The sequence below is a fragment of the Pungitius pungitius genome, chromosome 15 (genome assembly GCF_949316345.1).
Source record: "Pungitius pungitius chromosome 15, fPunPun2.1, whole genome shotgun sequence".
NCBI classification, from domain to species: domain Eukaryota; kingdom Metazoa; phylum Chordata; class Actinopteri; order Perciformes; family Gasterosteidae; genus Pungitius; species Pungitius pungitius.
The window spans coordinates 13,428,208-13,447,272 of record NC_084914.1 but is presented as its reverse complement, the minus strand read 5'-3'; the positions used below and the strand labels follow the sequence as shown (position 1 = coordinate 13,447,272).

General features: G+C 41.8%; 2 protein-coding genes across 3 annotated transcripts; one reads left to right on the top strand and one right to left on the bottom strand.

The window, feature by feature from the left end:
* Positions 1 to 614: 614 nt before the first annotated feature.
* opn7a (opsin 7, group member a) lies at positions 615 to 6,643 on the bottom strand. The gene is made up of 5 exons (XM_037458278.2): positions 6,556 to 6,643; positions 5,774 to 5,936; positions 5,332 to 5,459; positions 3,968 to 4,302; positions 615 to 3,082 (listed from the first exon to the last, which is right to left on the bottom strand). The coding sequence occupies exons 1-5, from the start codon at positions 6,641 to 6,643 to the stop codon at positions 2,444 to 2,446; spliced, it is 1,353 nt and encodes a 450-aa protein (XP_037314175.2). The 3' UTR covers positions 615 to 2,443.
* Positions 6,644 to 12,528: 5,885 nt separating this feature from the next.
* mep1bb (meprin A subunit beta b) lies at positions 12,529 to 18,036 on the top strand. 2 transcript variants are annotated; one of them, XM_037458252.2, is made up of 14 exons: positions 12,529 to 12,653; positions 12,751 to 12,769; positions 12,849 to 12,899; positions 12,986 to 13,029; positions 13,131 to 13,209; positions 13,928 to 14,045; positions 14,255 to 14,433; positions 14,847 to 15,065; positions 15,303 to 15,455; positions 15,727 to 15,942; positions 16,028 to 16,495; positions 16,588 to 16,767; positions 16,984 to 17,125; positions 17,749 to 18,036. In XM_037458252.2, exons 1-14 carry the CDS (start codon positions 12,579 to 12,581, stop codon positions 17,963 to 17,965), a joined length of 2,160 nt encoding a protein of 719 aa, XP_037314149.2. In that variant the 5' UTR covers positions 12,529 to 12,578; the 3' UTR covers positions 17,966 to 18,036. The 2 variants fall into 2 exon arrangements, with proteins under 2 accessions (XP_037314149.2, XP_062413941.1); XM_062557957.1 differs by having other exon boundaries at positions 13,131 to 13,221.
* Positions 18,037 to 19,065: the final 1,029 nt, after the last annotated feature.

Here is a 19,065-nt window from a genome sequence, read left to right as displayed (position 1 = left end):
TTTATTATAATAAGATTTCCCATTCACGGGGCCAACCGACACGGTCTCGTCAGCTTCTTCGTTCATGTACACTGTGGTTTGTTGTTGTCTGAAGTCATGAACGCTAGTTGGTGCTCCAGTATAATCGGTCCTCCGAAACTCATCCAGTGAGAAACGTTCCGCGGTGCAAAAAATAAGTGTAAAAATGCGTAAAAAATGTTTAATGTGTTATTTTTTGTGTAATTAATTCATCTTAATTCACATTGTAATTAATTAATCGTAATTAACGCGCTAAAGTCCCGGCCCTAGTAAAAATAGATACTGTCATCACAATATGTCTGAGTACGTTGGAGAAAATGGATCTTGTCCAAATTATCTTTACTCCCAAATCTTTTCCCTTTTGAAGTCCTGCTTAATGGATTACAGATGTGACGATAGTGTGATGCCTTTTCTGTTCTTTTTCACCTACTGAGTTAAATAATCAGTAAACACAAGAAAATCACCCCCCCCCCCCTCATCAAAAGGGATTATTGATAAAATCTTCGGATCCAAATGTGAACAGGTTTTGCAGTTTCTTAACAATAATTACATCCTTGTTCTATCAGATATGGGATGCTTGCAAAAATGTATCCTGTTGAGGCATTAAATTAAATCTAATTAAGTTAAAAACAGCTCGCATGAGCCCTATGACGTGACAGGTCATTAAGAATCAGAACGAGAATATTCCAAACAAAATTAGATTAGATAACAGTGGATAACAGTTAATGAAGTTTGATCTTTCTTTGAGTGGCCGTGACACGGAAACGGCAGTTTCTTCTTTAATGGTTTGGGCCCTAAAGGGATTGGCCGAATCCCAACACAATCATGTTTAATCCACACAATGGAACCATGCCCCAGAAAATACGGGTTACAGGAACTTGATGGTCTTTCTCCTCTGATGGATTTATCTACAGCTGCATATTTTAGATCGTTTGTGTGATGTGTCTTTCTTCCCTTTCTCTCATATACAATATGCAACATGGTTTAGCAGACAAAGGAAAGACACAAACACTGTCATTGTACACATACAGAATTCAAACAGTTTGACAAACATATCGTGCAGTATAATAATAATAATAATCATATGTAGCAGCGTTGTGTTCTACACAGTGTGCAGACACATAATTGATCAAGCATCATGAACCACATACCTGTACGTGTCAAGTGCAAACCATACACGCTGGTATAGTGGAGGACCACAGCTCTTCTAATGAGACGACTCTCACACGTATGCTGGTGCATAACCAGACGACCGTCCTGACCACGGAAATCACCAAAAACATGCCACAGTACACCACTTTCACGACGAGTAGTATCAATGACTCCGTCATTAGTCGCTAGTCATCAGTGGCTGTCACGCTCCCACTGTTCCCAGTCCACCCACTGGTCCCCTGGGGCCTCACCTGGGCTTCATTAAGGCAACGCTAGCAGCTGATGAGTTGGGACATGATATAGATTGAACACATTGTGTGCTTATTTTCTAGATTTTAGAGTTCTTCTAGAATTCTACAGTTTTACCCCTTTTTGCACTTCAGGTTTCCTCATATAAGCTTTTTTTCGTCTTAAAAAGATGGTTGACAGAGAATTTGACTCTTGTCACAATCCCCATGAATACATTAGTTTCTGCCAGAGGAACCCAGTGTGTCTGATAATATTTGTTGGATTGTTTGATTATTTAATCATATCTCATCAGACCACATTCATAAACAATCCTAAGCGGAGTAGTTCTGCTTTAGTTGTGATTCATTAATATTCTGGATATGGAGAAATACTGATATTGTCATCTCCCGCCTTGACGATTGTAACTCTCTCCTGGCTACCGCCATTCCACCTCTGCAGCTCATCCAGAATGTCTTTAAGGTCTTTAACCTTCCTAAATTTTCCCTCACTACTCCACCCGTCGCTCTCTTCACTGGTTACCAGTGGCTTTTCTTTTTTGTCCTGGCTCCTTAATGGTGGAACGAGCTCTCTGATGACATCAGGACCACAGAGAGCCTTTACATCTTTAAACTAAAGACACCCCTCTTCAGACTATACTTCCACTAAAAACACTAACGAATTGTAGCACTTAAATTGTACTTATAATGGCTCCTATCTATAACAAGTTGTAAATCGTCTTATTAGATGAAATTGCACTTTCTTGTTTCTTTCTCTTCTGAGTTTGTATCCTCATGGTTGAAATGCACTTCTTTTAAGTCGCTTTGGATAAAAGCGTCAGCTAAATGACATGTAATGTAATGTCATGTAAATCAGCTAAAAAAAAGTACAGACCAAAATTAAATACGTTTCTTTGCTTCTGTCAAAACACTCAAGAAGCATTTAGCATTGCTAAATAGATTCCCTGAAAATATGAAGTAATTCCACACCTGAAAGAACACAACCTGCCCAGAGATTACCTGTAAACATTTTGAATTAAGGTCAAACATCAGGGCCAAGCCACTTTGGCATGCCCTGGAACCATCTCCAAATTGATTTGGAAATTGTCTATTTCTGAAGTCCTTTTTGCACACATGATGGCCAGCAGAGACTTCTTGTGGCACACGCCTTGAGTCTTCTGCTCGTGTGCTCGGTGAAGTGGAGTGTCTTGATCCCTACATGGGTCCCCGTTGGCAGCGAAGTTAGCGATGCTGCACTTTTGAGGGTAGTGTCTGAAGCATTCAAAAGCATCCATACACCTCTCACAGCCGTGATCCTTCAATGCCGCCATAGGAGGCTGCGCACAGGAGTTGGATGAAGGGAATTGGTGAGTCTTTCTGTGGACTGAGGGACGTTTGGCACCGATCTCTGTCTTGGTGCAGCACTTCGCTGGCCACTGATGGCAGAGGCAGTCCTTCAGAAAGGCGTTGCACAGAGTGGCCAGATCCCTGCACATCACCCTGCGGAAATTCGGCCTCAGCATCAGGTAGATGATTGGGTTGTAGATGGTAGAGGACTTGGCGAACATGGCCGGCAAGGCGAATGCCAGAAGAGGGATGTTCTCAATGTGTCCGAAGGCCGCCCACATCGACACCACCGCGTATGGACTCCACGCGGCGAAGAAACTGATGCAGACCGCAACGCTAAGCTTGCAGGGGAAAGATCACAGGAGGGAAAAGTGGAATTTATATATATAAATTCAACAATATACATTAGAAAGAAGAGACATAACCTTCCAATTTGATTATGATATAAATGCCATCATGTTCAAAAAAAGCTTCCAAGACGTTAGTGACACTGTAGTTTCCCACAAATTTTGGGTGTCAAACAAGACTAAATTTGCTTTTGTCGGAGTTTACTTTCAGCTGTGGGTTATCTGGTGACTATAAGAAAAATAAAGATTTCACCTGACTTATCTTTTAAAAGCACGAGATACAATCTAAACAGGGACTGGCTGGGATGGCGGACTGAATTTGAGCCTAATCTTTACACCTGAAAAGCTTATTGTCCAACATCAACCTTTTCTTCCAACGAGTTATTCTGAAAGGCTTATGACGATGATGATGATGCCGATGATGATGATCATTTATCAGTACCTCCTGGTCCATCGCACAACAACCAAAGCCAGTTCCTGCTAATCAGGATCTCCATCACTGGAGGATCTATTCAGGCCAATTTCCTCGTAGAATGGAGTGAAGAACTCTCACTAAAGGACATTTGTCTTTGAGGAGGAGCTTTGATATTCTCGGCCTGCTGCCCAATTCAATTCAATTCAATTCAATTCATTTTATTTTGTATAGCCCAAAATCGCAAATTACAAATTTGCCTCAGAGGGCTTTACAGTCTGTACACATGCAACATCCTCTGTCCCGAAACCCTCACATCGGCACAGGAAAAACTCCCCAAAATATGCCCAGTGTTTTAAAGGATATTAAAAGCACTAAATAGTAGAATATAAACATAGTATATAAACCAGTTCATATCTTTGACATGATCGATGTAATGATATTGGTTGGTCAGACTTTCCTCTTACCTTCACAATAATTGTCTGGAGGCTGCTCATGTGTGTGTGCCTCGACACATGGCGCTCCATGTTCTTGCGGGATGCGTGCACTGTGACCAGAATGCTCGCGTAAGAAGCAACAATCACACAGCATGGAATGATGTAGCACAAGATGAACAGCACCACAGTATAGGAACGGGCCGCAGAGTGCTGATTGGAACGGCGCCAGTCGATGCAACAGGCGGTGCCGTACGGCTCCGGTCCGTATTTCCCCCAGTGGGCAAGCGGGCAGCAGGCAAACAACAGGGCGTAGAGCCAAGCACAGGCAATGAGCAGACGCCCGTGAACTGAGTTAAACCTGTTCCCTATGAAAAGAAAAGTAGATTTTATTATACATGCGCTGAAAGATTCTGGCACAACTACACTTTGAATGTTAGACACCTGTCATGTATTGACCATGGATGGTTCCTCTGGGGCTTACTTCTGTTTTTTTTTTAGCATTTCGACCGTATCATTAGCATACAGCTGCCAAGCTACAGTAGGCGGATACACTTTAGGTAGGTTATTTAAGGACAAACTAAGTGACAGCGGACCCAGTGCTGAACCTTGAGGTACACCAATATAATGAGCAACTTATCGGGAGGTTTTAAGGGTTTCACAAATACATTGTTTTCTGATTCCAAAGAAAAACAATATGCAGTTACAGTGAAATTATGTTTTCATCACAAGTCATTTGTGTTCTTACTTGTATCAATGAAAAGTGATGTAAATAGTTTAAGCGGTTAAAATTGAAGATCTTCAGAAAGGCCTGCTGCTGCGTGAAGTTGAGAGGTTTGTCAAACTTGATGTGTTTCAGGTTAGAGTTTCTGCAGCTAGCATATCTTTTTTTATGGTTACAGCAAGCTTGGCAGTTATAATCGATGTGACTTGATTGTTCATCTGGATTGTTAATTGCCAAGCTCGCTCAGGTAGATCGTGAGCAGTTGAACGACTGGTGTCTAGATAGCCTGCAGCAACAGGTTAACCATAAGCAATACGAGGTGATTGAATGACCAGTGATGTTACTTAAGTGGTCAGAAGAAATAAGTGCTTTTATGAATATTCTTAGGGAAAAAGAGAAACAAATTTAAATGAATGCAACTTGCCACATTTCAAAGGGAAGTCTGTAATGATTGATTAATGTTTATGACATCAAAAAGAAAGCTCTATTGCTGAGTGTTAACTAACACCACGAGTAATACGGTTTGAGTGCAGCCGCTGGAAAGAAAGCCATTGTGCATGGCTCTATATGGGGGGTATAATTTAGTGTCCTCCAACAGATGAATCTACAATCAGCTGTGATGCTTAATCCTGTGGCATTTCATTGGACATAAATAGCTTATCTGTAGACTTACCATAGTGCGGGTAGCATACTTTCACAAAGCACACCATGCTCAGCAGGGTTAGAGTGGTGAGGCTGCAGATGCCAAAGAATATGCCGCAAAAAGCGTACAGGGAGCACATTGTTTTCCCAAACAGCCACCTGCATGAGAGGTTATGTGAGAAAGAGAAACCAAGAAGAGAGACGAATGGAGGAGAGGGCGAGAGGGAAAAGAGAATACATGACACTCCATATCTGTGAAGCCACAGGCAATCACACCGCTAACCAACCATACAGTTAAATGAACCATGGGATATGAAAGGCTGTCTGATTTAAAAGTGTAACCTACAAAATAAACAATCTTCCCCACAGCACGAGTTTCACATGAAAGTCGTCCATTCTCCGGTGGTGGGAATGGACACTCGTCCCTCTGCTTTGATCCCTATTAATGCTCCACTAGGTGCCATGTGTAATACCTGTGGTAGAAGCTTGAGGTTATCGCCATGGGGTAGAGCGACAGAGTCAGGCCCAAGTCACTAACGGCGAGGTTGATGATGAAGAACTCGGCTGGCTTCAGCAGGTGCCTTTTCTTGTACGAGACGTACAGCAGGGTGCTGTTGCCAACCAGTGAACACACTCCTGCACAACACATGAAATGTTCAGAGTGCTGACTATGTGCGCTAATATCAAAGAACCAAGAGCATTTAGGGTATTTTAACTATCACAAAGGGATATTTTTACATATGTCCCTATGAAGAAATACCCCACATACGGCAGATTTCTTTTCTTGTCTTTGCAACGTGTTTTGCAGCATTTTTGTAAAACAATGGCGTGAATATTCTCGTGTTCTGGTGGAATCGTGGTTGCTATTGAACAACCAGCAATAGTCAGTGACCTCAGCAGTGGGTTTCCTTTCTTTTTCTCTTTCAGTACACGGCCAGTCTTATTGGAGGATGAGTTAAAAGCTGCCTCACTGGCTCTGTAAACTGATGTGTGCACGTCTGAGTAAGCATTTGAAGAGTTCATACATAAACAGAGTAAATGTAGATGGAAGGGATGCATCTACATCAAATTATATATAAGTTGAAGGGGAATGTGTAACACTAACAACCAAAAATACAGAGGAAAAAAGGCTGCACTGCGTGAGCTCGCTTCATGCTGTGACTCGTGGAAAACTGACAGACAGAAGTATCTGTGTTACTAGGTATGTGTTGAATATTATAGCATTAAAACAAAGACTAAATGGGTTTTTACTCACCGAAAACAGAGTAGACCACAGCCACCATTATATCCATTGGACCTGGTATGCTAGAGTGGAAGTCCACGTCTTCATCTGAGGGCCGCATCGGAAAACTGAGCTGAAGAGGTTGAACCGTAATGTTGTTTTGTCATAATGTTAATAATTAGCTTTTCATTTGTGTGCTTGAAGTTGTTACAAATGGGGCTTCTACAAATGAGGGAAAAAGTGTGCATTTAATTCAAAGAGGAGGACTAATGCATCACTATCCCTTTAAAATAGATGAATCTCCACGTTTCCATGGCCACTGACTGACCGATCAATGGATGACATGAGGGTCAATGAACAAATGATTTTATAACATGTAACACATCAAACACAGCTTAACGTGATCAGTCCTATTAATGGATTTTTAGTAACTTGAATCCCAGCTTTATTTCTTATTCTGCATGCAGCCTGTAACAGGTGCTTCGTTCATTCAAACATACTCAGCAGTAAAGTGTATTTTCTTGGACCTTGGTAGCCACCTGCTGCTGTTATCATTTCACAAACGGCACATATTTCAGTCAGTTGAGGTATTTTAGGTTAAATGAATGAGAAACACAGCCTTACCTCTGCGAGTCAGCGATCAAATGACATAAATGTCCTGTAAGGTCCTGTTGGTTCAGACGAAGGTCCCAGTGTTGAAATCCCTTTTGAACCGTTCCCCCTTTTGTCTGTTGGCGCGGATTGAAGTGCTCGGCTTGTTCTCCCTCCTCCCAGCAGCAGTGGCAGCGAATCGCACTCTGCGTCTGAGCAGAGAGGAGGTAAAGCTGCTCTCTGCCTCCCACAACCCACTCAGGAAACTCACTGGTACGTGTGAAGGAGACTTTTGGAACTAGTTTAGTTACAGAAAAAGAGGAATTCATACATACATCATTTACTTATTAAGTGTAGAGTGTTTCTGAAAAGTCTAATATAAAAATGAACTGAACTATCAGTGAAAGTTGCCACTATGGCATCAATTGACTGTATCAGGGCAGACCATGGAGGGCAATTAACCAGCAGCGAAGACATTTCGAAAGAGAACTGAATCTAGTTATAAATGCGGTCAGTTTCAGCTTTGATTGCAGCTGTATGATTCTAATATTCAAAGCTGTGGACCAAAACTTTAACCTGGAAACATTTTATTTTTCTATTCAATGTCCTTGAATCTGTGAATGTCCAAATATTTTTTGATTGCACATAACTGAAATATCAAAGCCCAAGGCTCCAAGTAAAACAATGTTTGGTTTTGTCTTTTCCTGCCCTTATTTATTTCTCTGTGACCTTGATTTGATTTCTTTGTGGAAACAGAAATTCTTTTAGTTCAAAAAGTGTTTCATGATGGCCTTGCCAAAGGGTCACATGGGTTGATGGCGCAAGTGTCATTTTCAGCCCTTCAAACCTCCCTATTCGATATAATTCACACCTAATTTTAATTATAACGATGTTGCATATCCCCAACAAAAAAGTGATGCTCAATCCTGGGAGGAGGTTTTCAGTCTCGTTCTTCTGAGCAGATTTCTTCCTTATTTCCCCCATTTCGGAGGGTTTTTTTAGGGACCTTTTGTTATGTGACAGGTCAAAGTTTTTGGGAGCAAAGGATCTCTGGATGTTCATGATTATGATTACACAGTGTTATATATTAGATGGTAAAGGTGTTAGATTAGGCATATTGTATTAAAGCATAGTGTGTTGTGAGGAGAGGAAGGTTCTTGGCAGTCTGCTGAGCACGATGCTGCTGGGACCTTTTTTCCCCCATTGGACTCAGAGCCTTTATTCTTGTTTAACGATTGTCTGTGCAAAATCCTCCACAACATTAGTCAGAGGACACATATAGAGGCAGTGGAAAATTAATTTTGAAGTTGTCCGTGAAAATACCAAAAATTTTGTCACACCTTAAAAGCAGAGACGAATTATCTTCAAAAGAGTTGAAAATATTGCATTGCTTGCCCTTTACTGTCCTTTTTTCTTGTGGAGGAATCCACACACACACACACACACACAAAAGCAACACACGTACCGATAATAAAACAGAGCAAACGCTTGAGATGAATGGTGTTCTCAAAGAATTAATTGTGATGGTCACACAGAGTAGAAAGAACATCAAAGCGGTCTGGTGGAACGTACAATAAGCGTTTAGCACAACCTTTACCTGCCTGTAGATACTCATGACTGCAGAGGAATGGGGAGAATGTTAATCATTTTCTAAAGAACATAGCGTGACTTTTTGGTGATCATATCAACATTTCTACATGTAAGTACATTTCTTGTGGTTTCATACAGCAAACAAACACAGCTCTCATTGGGTGAATCACCTTGCTTATCAAAAATTACATGGAATTTGATACAAACAGATTTGTGAAATGTCGACTAAAACAATTAACTGGTACTGTCCTTTTTGCTCATCTCAATGTGCTGAAATGTAAATGCTAGAATACTTATGTTCGGAAAATAATTTTTAATCTTTTGATTTTGCCACGAGTAAACCACGAGTTAGCAAGCTGTCGAAGAGTTACCGTAATATGAACATAAATATGAGCGACGGTTGTTTAGGTATTGACTATTCTTCAAAAATTTCCAACTCCACCTTAAACCCAAAATAAGATTATTACATTTACATTAATTTATTTGACACAATGTTTGGGCTACTGTGTTTTATCTGGTCAGTTGTGAGATATTTATGGTCGATTCAGAGTGAATTCATTTGTACTCATTCTATTTATGAGGAATGAAAGCAGGTTGATGAGGAAGCACATGCACCCTGTACATACTGGATGCTGGCGAGGAGAGAGAGAATGATGACAATGGGGAAACAAGACACACAGGAAGTGAAAAATGACAACTGTGATGGATCCAATTCCTTTTAAAGTCATATTACTGCAAAGTCCTGTTAGGTTGCTGAAACCACCATTTTCTAAAAGGCTTTTAGTTATCAAATCGAGGTTTGATTGCAAAATGTCTTGTCCAGTCCTCCACGCTGTGAAAGTTTTAATCAAGTGGAAAATATGAATGCGGGGAATGTACAGACACATGCCTCCTGTGATTATGAGACGTGAGGCGGCTATTAATGCCTTGGTGGAACGGTTGAAGTCTTGCGGTGTTGAAACAGCTCACAGCAGGACTCATCTACCAGAGATCATCTGGCTTTTCTCAACATGAATTCACTGGCTGTAAGTACTGACGATATGTACATGAAAATCACATTTTGAACTTGTTCTTGTAGAATATTTTAAATAGTTGATCAGGGTAACTTCAGATCTGCATGAGGAGCCTACCAATATATTATTATTATTATTATAGAGACGTCAATTTGATAATAAAGCAGATTGATGTTCTGACATTTTTCTTGTATTAAGTCATGTTTGACTCGACTGTGGTAAAAATAGTTTTGCTTATTGTCGCGTTTCCTTAAATTGATCATCAGCAAGCATTTGAAAAGGTTCGGTAAAGTCATAGTGTACTAGCAGAAGTAATAGCGCAGCGTAATTGCTTTTGGCGTGAAAACCCTGTGATTAGTAGTTAATATAGGAAAGCGAACAATGGAAAAGCACTTAATCCCATTCTATTAAACCCTCCAGTTTGGATGTCATATGGATGCTTTGCAGTATTGAACCTGAAGCACAATCCATTAAAACTCACCGTATTCCAGTGTTCCGACTCTTGAAGCTAACATGTCTGCTAAAGTGGCCACAGTTTCCTATTATTGCATCTAAATCAAAGCAAAATAGCTTATATGAACCTATGCTAGACCTTGACAAAGTACAGATTTTGTTACGTTATGCCAATGATTGAATGAAAATGGCATGAACTTAATAAATCACAAGAAATGTAAGTAAATAAAGTGTATTTTGATAGCACTCATAACAGACAAAATCCACACAATATCAGTGATCATCACCTTGACATCTGTAAATATTTGTTAATATTAGTTAAAGTAAATTTCTTTTTCAGGTGCTACACATACTTGACACAGAAAAATCTGTCCAGAGCCTGAACATCAGTTCTGCACCATTTGTTTCATCTATTACGAGAATCCTCTTTTTTGTAGGCAGGAAATATCAATAAGTGATCAACAAAGCCTGAAATATTACAAAAGATTACCAGCTTAGGTGGAGATGGATTTGACAGCTGTGTTTTTTTTTAAATTCCTTCTGTCCTAGCTGAATCATAATGAAGTGAAGGTTGGTGACAAAAGCTTTCCTCCTTCACTTATTATTTGAAAAACAAAACTTCCATTTTTGTACAATGGCTCACCAATCCCTATTTCATGTTGGTATTTCTCACACAATCCTGCGGCTTAAAGGCAACATTTTAGAACTTTGTCTTGAAGTTGTGCTTCATTTTGTTTTAGAAGGTAACGTTACGTGATGGCGGGAGCGAAGCCCCAGGTGAACCTGTCGCAACAACACATGGCTCAAACCTTTTTTCTCAAAGTGCTGTAGCAAGCACCAAGCATTCACGGAGGCATTTATACTCTCTAAAATGAACATTGAAGAATACAAATACACAATGAGTGTAACCTGCAACATTTCTGAGACTACATGTTTCTAAAGTTTCAAAAAAGGAATTGGCCTTATTTGTATGACCTGCGCATTCATTTTATATTCCTGAATTATTTGTGACGGTCACAAGCGGCGACTTGTTCATGCCTTTCCCCACAGCATGCACAGACTGAGCTTTGGAAATCAGAGGAATCATCATCTCCTCACGTGGAATAGTGTCTGCACGGCAATCAGAGATGGCATCATCACGTCGGACCTCGTCGTCCAGTTTCTTGAACAGAACTCTGTCGGGGAGAGAGCGAGCTGCGTGGCTTATGTGTCTGTCCTCACGTAGATAACAGTGTCAGGTGGCAGCTGGAGCAGGTTGCAGGGAGGACTCAGACGCAGGATTTCTCAAACAGAGTGCTCTTTAATCAAACACGAAACCAAAGGACGTGCACCAACGACGAGTGACAATAGACAATGACGCGACAAGGGACAACAGGCACACGGGGCTTAAATACACAAGGGAGGTGCAGGTGATTGGACACAGGTGGAATCAATCAGGCAATCACAGGACAGGAAGTGAAGCTCACCCAGAGACACGAGAGACAAGAAAACTACAAAATAAGACAGGAAGAGGACCCAAACCGTGACAAACACAGAGAGACCCAGGGGGGGTCGGGTGCCAACTCAACTCTATGAAGCAGCTCGAGATGCCGTGGCAGCTTATTATAAGCGCAATATTAACAACAACAACCCTAGCGTGCAGACTGTGAGACAATGATGAAGATGTTGATCTATGTTAAGTGTGGACTTACTGATATAAGTGAAGCCGGCCGTTGGGTTCTTTAATGGTTTTACATGCAGTAGCAGTCGGGGGGGATGAGGGGATCCTTGTCTTGGCAGCACAAGTCAGTGCAGCAATGAAGTTGTAGATCGCTGCAGTTTAGGTAACTGAATATTGTCTTTTAAAAACTACGGAAATTGATTCTGTAGCATATGTCACAACTTTCATTTCCAAAATGACCAGTGAGCCGTGAGATACTCCGACGTAATGGATGTTTATAACAAAGCCTAACTAAACATTGGCTTGAAATGAGTTTTGAACTGCTTAAGGAGCCAAAAGACAAAAATACAGAACAGCCAAAGCACACCAGGATTATTATGTATTGTTTTATTTTGGCTCAATATGAGAAATAGTTATGAAAACATGTGTTGCTTTCTGATGTATCAGCAAAGCAAAGGGGATTGTAACTACCATATATCCTAAATTATAAGACAATTTCAATAAAACCATTGGCAGACACATCTTAGAAAGAAACATTATAAAACCGCCTTAAAATGTGTCTGTTCAGGCCCTGTGTCTTTTTCAGGAGACGCTGCTGCTTATCTGCAAAAGTGTAAAGATGCGTCAGATAGCGAAGACATTAAAGTTACTTTATAACTCAGCTCTGTAAATGATCCCCTTTTTTATTTTCGGCATGCACCTCTCTGTAAGGGCTCAGTACCATCTGCACTGTCAGGACATTGTAGGACATGGCAGGACAAACACCTTTGGGTGTATTTCTTCTACACATTGCATTCCTTCTCTGTGGAATTTCCCTTTGCTTGGTGAGAAATTGTGTTATTTTGTTTGTAAAACAACAAGAAATTCAATGAATACATTTGCAAATCTGTAAGATTTCTATTTGAATTCTCTTTTGTTTAGCCCACCGCTAAAGTACCGGGTAGGTGACTTTTTTTGGTTTGACTAGAGGTGCCCCTTTCACTTTGCTTCACTTCATTTGTTTTTGTATCCATTTACAGACTATGAAGTCGACGGTGGACGGGACCTCGACATTTTTGACATCAATGAAGGTACGCAGAGATTTACTAACTTCATGTCCCTGGATTATTGGTCAGTAACCACGTATCCCCGATTCCCCTGTGCTTGGTCTCCTTAGAGGCCGGGTTGGATCTGGTGGAGGGGGACATCGTGCTCGATGAGGTTTGTTTCCTCAACTGCTTCAAATGTCCACCAGAAGAATAGTCTTTTCTGGAATGAAGCTTAACCTTGAACCCATTCCCGTCTTCTAACCACCACCTCAGCGGCAGACTCGTAACTCCATAATAGGGGATGAGTACAGGTGGCCAAAGATGATCCCTTACTACATGGAAGAAGACTTAGGTAAGAGTGCAGGTTAGAGCCTGGATTTGGAAAACATTGACATGTACATTTGTGTTTGTTTGTGTTAGCAATGTGGATGGATTTATACAATATATTCACCTAAGATAGTCCTGAAGTGGAAACTACTGTAAACTATCCAACAGTGCAAAGCAGGTATATGAACTCCACCTGGACAAAGCATGTCGGTTTACATGGAACGTGATGATTGTAAAATGATCTCATTATAGAACGATTAACAAATAAAGCATTTCAGATTTTATTATTGGGTGTAATAGCATCACATACGCATGCTCAGTCTGTAGTAAGAGACTTTCCTAGATTTAAATTATGTAAAAAAACACAATAATTAAAATCTATATTTGGAGCAAACATAATTATTATGTTTAATTATTATTATTATTTTTACTGATAGAGGGGTCACAGGGACCACAAACAGCAGGAGAAACGAAAATCCAAAAAAAACCCAACAAAAATCTTTTTTAACTAAAGAGTGGGCAGTTTAGAACTCAGGTCGGACAAGTGCACCAGCGGCTTTATGCTGCATGTTTGATGCTGTGCAGTGAGTCAGACACTTCAGCCCTTTGGGATTCCCTTTGCACGTTAACAGCTATAAATATTTAAACAGAGGCCTTTTTTGAAAGAACACATATTGTGGTTAATCTTGAAGACACATTTCATGGTCTTATCCAGAACGTCTTCTTCATCGTCTTCTCTGCAGAGATCAATGCAAAAGGTGTGATTCTGAAGGCCTTTGAGCAGTACCGGCTCAAGACCTGCATCGACTTCAAGCCTTGGAGCGGAGAAGCAAACTACATTTCCATCTTTAAAGGGAGCGGGTAAGGCAAGAGGATCTTCTAATCTTTTGTGGTCTCCAAGCTGTACTTTCTTGAGTAGTAATGCTTTATTCATTTTAATGAATAATGCTTTATTCATTTTAAAGAATAAAGCGTTAGCAGCACTACTAGAAATATACTATATTGCATTTTTGCATTTCCACAAAGGCCTTCAATGTGATTCATAAAATCCTTGCTTTTCTTTCCAAAAGCTGTTTCTCCTCCGTGGGGAACCGGCACGTTGGGAAGCAGCCATTGTCAATAGGGAGCAACTGTGACCGCATTGCCACCATCGAACACGAGTTCCTTCATGCTCTGGGTTTCTGGCACGAACAGTCCAGGGCAGACCGGGACGATTATGTTAAAATCATGTGGGACAGAATCTCCGACGGTAATGAACCTGCCGGCCGCTGCTGTTCTGCAGACTAAATTATAACCAATTTAAAGAATGGCCATAGGACCCATAGGACTTCATGCAGGAGACTCATTGCCTGTGTGATAAGCATGTGTCGAGATAAGATAAGGAAAGAAACCCTGAATGAATGTCACGGCGTCTTTGCTCCATTGACCTACGCTCTCGCAATGAATAAATCAAATCAATGTCATTTATAAAAGTACTTTGTGTACTTTGATACGTCATAGATCTTTGAGTCTATACACACGTGTCAGCTATTGATAAGCAACTTTTATTAGCGATCGTAATAATCCTCACTCCAGATTTACCACCCCATTTGTATGAAGGAAGACGCCATTGTTAAAGTGAGTGAAGCTGCGCTGACACCTTTGTTCACGTCTGATTCACAGGTAAACAACACAACTTTAACACTTACAACGACAACACCTCCAGCTCTTTGGGCGTGCCCTATGACTACGGATCCATGATGCACTACAGTAAAGATGCCTTCCGCAACGGCACTGAGGCCACCATAGTCACCAAAATCCCTGCTTTTAGTGAGGTCATTGGCCAGCGTATGGAGTTCAGTGACAGTGACCTGCTCAAGCTGCACCGCCTCTATAACTGCAGTAAGAGTCCAACAAAGTTGGCTTTCATTTTCTGCAAAATAAGTGTTTCGTTAGATTGTTCCACCATTGTTGTAAGCAATGTTGGTATCAGCTTTCAATCCGATGGTTTATCTCTGGAATTCTCTCCACATTGAAATGGATGGATAAGCCAGAGACGCTTCTTAGTGCCTAGTCTATCAGTTTATAGCAGTTCAAAGTTCTACACCTTTTTATGTGGGTTTATGAAATGTGTTCCAGCCCAGGGCTCCACCTTCCTGGACTCCTGTGACTTTGAACTCGAGAACATCTGCGGCATGGTCCAGGGACAAGAGGACATGGCAGACTGGCTCAGGGTTACCAAAGCTGACGGGGGGCCCAGCACTGACTACTCCAACATGGGCAAATGCACAGGTGACCATATTCTGACGGGGATATACAGTGCATGACACGTGATGTGGATTCTTAACGGCTCAGCATTAAGGGATTAGTTCAGGATTTGTCTGACGGCCGCGTGTACACTTAGCAGGTGTTTGACGACCGCTGTGGTTCCTGTTCTCCAAACTGACTGGCCTTTATTCATTGCTGTACCATCGCCTTTGTGAACACACCTCCTGTCATGCAGTGAGCATTCAACTCGTGCTTAAGTTGTACGATATTCATCAAGTTGAATCCTGATCTCCAGGCTCCGGGTATTTCATGCATTTCGACGCCGGCACAGCCAACGTTGGGGACATCGCTGTGCTGGAGAGCAGGATCCTTTACCCCAAAAGAGGGTACCAGTGTCTGCAGTTCTTCTACTACAACAGCGCCGGACCCAGCGCCTCACTGAAGATCCACGTTAGAGAATATGACAACGCTAACCCCAATGGAAAAGTGCGCTTCATAAAGACCATAGATGGTGACTATTATTACGTTCTATAACTGCGGAAGCTCGAATGTAAATGTTTAGCTTTTCCGTTAAAAAACGTCCATGTTTTCAACAGGAGTCGATGCGGCGCAGTGGCAACTGCACCACGTGAGTCTCGACGTAAAAACGAAATTCCGTGTAGTTTTTCAGGGGACCAAAGAGGCTGCTGGGCCCCTCACAGGCGGACTGTCACTGGATGACATCAACCTTTCCGAGAACACCTGTCCGGAGTTCATATGGCGGGTGAAAAACTTCAGTCAGGTTATGGAAAACACAGCAGCAAACACGTCAATCTTCAGCCCCCCGTTCACCTCGAAGGAGGGTTACACCTTCCAAATGGAGCTGTACCCCAGCGGGAAGGCAGGGTACCCCGGTGAGCTGTCGGCGTATGCTCATCTGGTGGCTCGGGAAGGCGACGCGGGGCAACAATGGCCTTGCCCCTGGAAGCAAATGACCATGATGCTGATGGACCAACACCCACACATTCAAAAGCGCATGTCCAACCAGCGCAGCGTCACCACTGACCCCAACATGAAGGCAACAGGTGCAGTGACTTTCACTTGCAAGATTAACAAATGATCGTTTTCTACATTAAAGAAAGCTTGACAATACTATGTTGATGTTAACACCCTTCAGACTCGGACAGTTATTTCTGGGACGACCCTCGCCTGGTGGGTGTTGAGGTCACACATACGGATGGGTCCAAGTATTTCCGCGGGCCGGGCGCCGGCACTGCGGTGTATCTCACCCACCTCCGAGCCAAGAGCAGGGATTTTATTAAGGGAGGAGACGCCATCTTCCTCCTCACCATGGAGGGTAAAAACACAGATTATATGTATATTTTTGCGAAAATACACTCATCCTGTCATAAAATACACTCATATTGTATTCATTAGGCTTCATAGTATTCCCTGTGGGATCATATATTACGTACATACACCCACTTGACAGAGAAACATACAGTCAATCATGTGATCCAGTACTTCCACTTTCATCCAACAATCGCCTTTTCATTTGCACCTCTTGCTTCAGATGTGTCTCACCTGACAGTGGTCCAGCCTTTACCTTCTACAACCCAGCAACCGGTCACCACTGTACCCTCTGAGGCCTGCCTCCATGTGCAATGTCTCAATGATGGAGTCTGCGTGGTGGATGAGGGGAAGGCTGCTTGCAGGTGAGCGATTTTCCGACTGCAGTTACTAAACCGCAGATGCAACATCTGACGAGCCGTAACGTTACACTCAGGGGAGTCGGTTTAGACGGCCAATCCACGTCCTGTCCTGTGGGGGTACGACGAGCGCTCTTGGATTCACCAGTCCATCTCAGCTCTTGCCCTGACCTGACCTGGTAGAATAAGGCCGCTATTAGAAACGGCCAAAATGATCTTCATCTGCTGGGTATCTGGGCTCAGCCTTTTCGAGGAGAAGCTCAGACATCCAGAGTGTCTGGTCAAGCTTGCTCTTGGACATGTCTGGTCAGGGGACCCAACAGGTTGCTAGAGAGATTGTACATGTCTTCTGCAGGCTTTGGGGTTCTACCAGGCAGAGCTAAAAGAACATTGCTGGGGAGAGGGCCGTCTGTGATGCCTTGCGAAGCCTGTCGCCTTATAAAACTGGGGCAAACTTATTACCCACCTAATTTGTAATTAAAGCTTTGTAAGTAGGCACAGTGCAAGCGAGTAAAATCTCTGCCATTGGGTATATCCTATATTTGAAGAACAAAGCTTCATTAAACAAACAAATTCTATACACTGGACTGTTTTCTCTCTCTCATCCCCTCCCTCTCGCTGCTCCCCAGGTGTGTGGTGGGTGATGACTGGTGGTACTACGGGAACAGCTGTCAGCACAAGGGCTCCATCATGGATAAAACCACCCTCGCACTTGCCTCTTCTCTGTCCGTACTTGGAGTAATGCTGGTGATTACAGTAGTCAGTGTTATCTGTATGAAGAAGAAATATAAGAAACGCAGTGCGGTGAGCAGTGTGGTCATGGAAAACATGAGCGCCACTCAATAACCGTAGTGAGCAACCCTAAAGCAAAAAACTGAAGAAAACAAATGAAAAAATAAAACAACTTGTAGAAAAAGAAATCTCCTTTTTTAATTTATGGATGGCAATACATTTCTTTTAAAGTAGATGTGGGACTTAAAGATTTAAGGTGTTTAATTCAGGTGCTCAAAGATAAAGGGTTACTATATCTCCTATCATTCAATGAGATCGCCTCCTTCTGGTCAATGAGTGTAAACACACTAGAACAAACCAAGAATATCAATGTAAATTAAAGCTGCGAGCAGCGTTGGACGGGTCCTCGCTACTCCTTGCAGAGTTACGAAGCGTTCGCAAGTCAGTGGTCGTTAACCGTGTGGAGCAACGGCAAGAATGCCGCTTTGCAAACTTTATCTTTGACATTATCATGGTCTTAGGCCTCTTATGTCAACATATAACCAGAGGTTTCTGATGTACCATTAAAAATGAAAGCTTCTCGAAATACCATATATGAGCCAATTTACTTCAAAATCTATCACCAGACTACGTTTGGTCATTTTCAGATTAGGTTTAAAAGGAAACAATGAATACTTTCATGACCATTCCACTTCAGGTTGATAGTACACATCCCAAGGTGACACTTATGGATAACCAGGACATTCTGATGTTCCATCCCAAAATAAAAGCCGGCAAAATGCAACTTTTAGAGGCCAAGGTCTCAAGATTGGAAAAGAATCGGGTTTAATCCCTGGGAGGAGTTTAACAATATAGTGGTAAGTCTTTTAAAACTGTAAGAAATTATGAAAATAATGCCAAAAAGGCACATATTTAATGATTAAATGCAGCGTCCCCTATTCTTCAAAAATTATGAAAATATTAGTGTGTGTTTAGGGCCTCGATGTTCACACAAGCTATAATTTTGGTGAGGGCAGGCCAAGTCATTTGGAAGTTAAAAATATGGCAGATTAAGCCACACCCCTTGCGAAGTTAATTAGCCCATATCTCATCAAAACAATGAGTTATCAGCACCATTCTGATATACCAAGGGCACATTGACCCAATAATGATCCACCGACAGTTTTGTGACAATCAAATTGAAATTGCCAAAAATGTGTTTTTCACTAAATTCT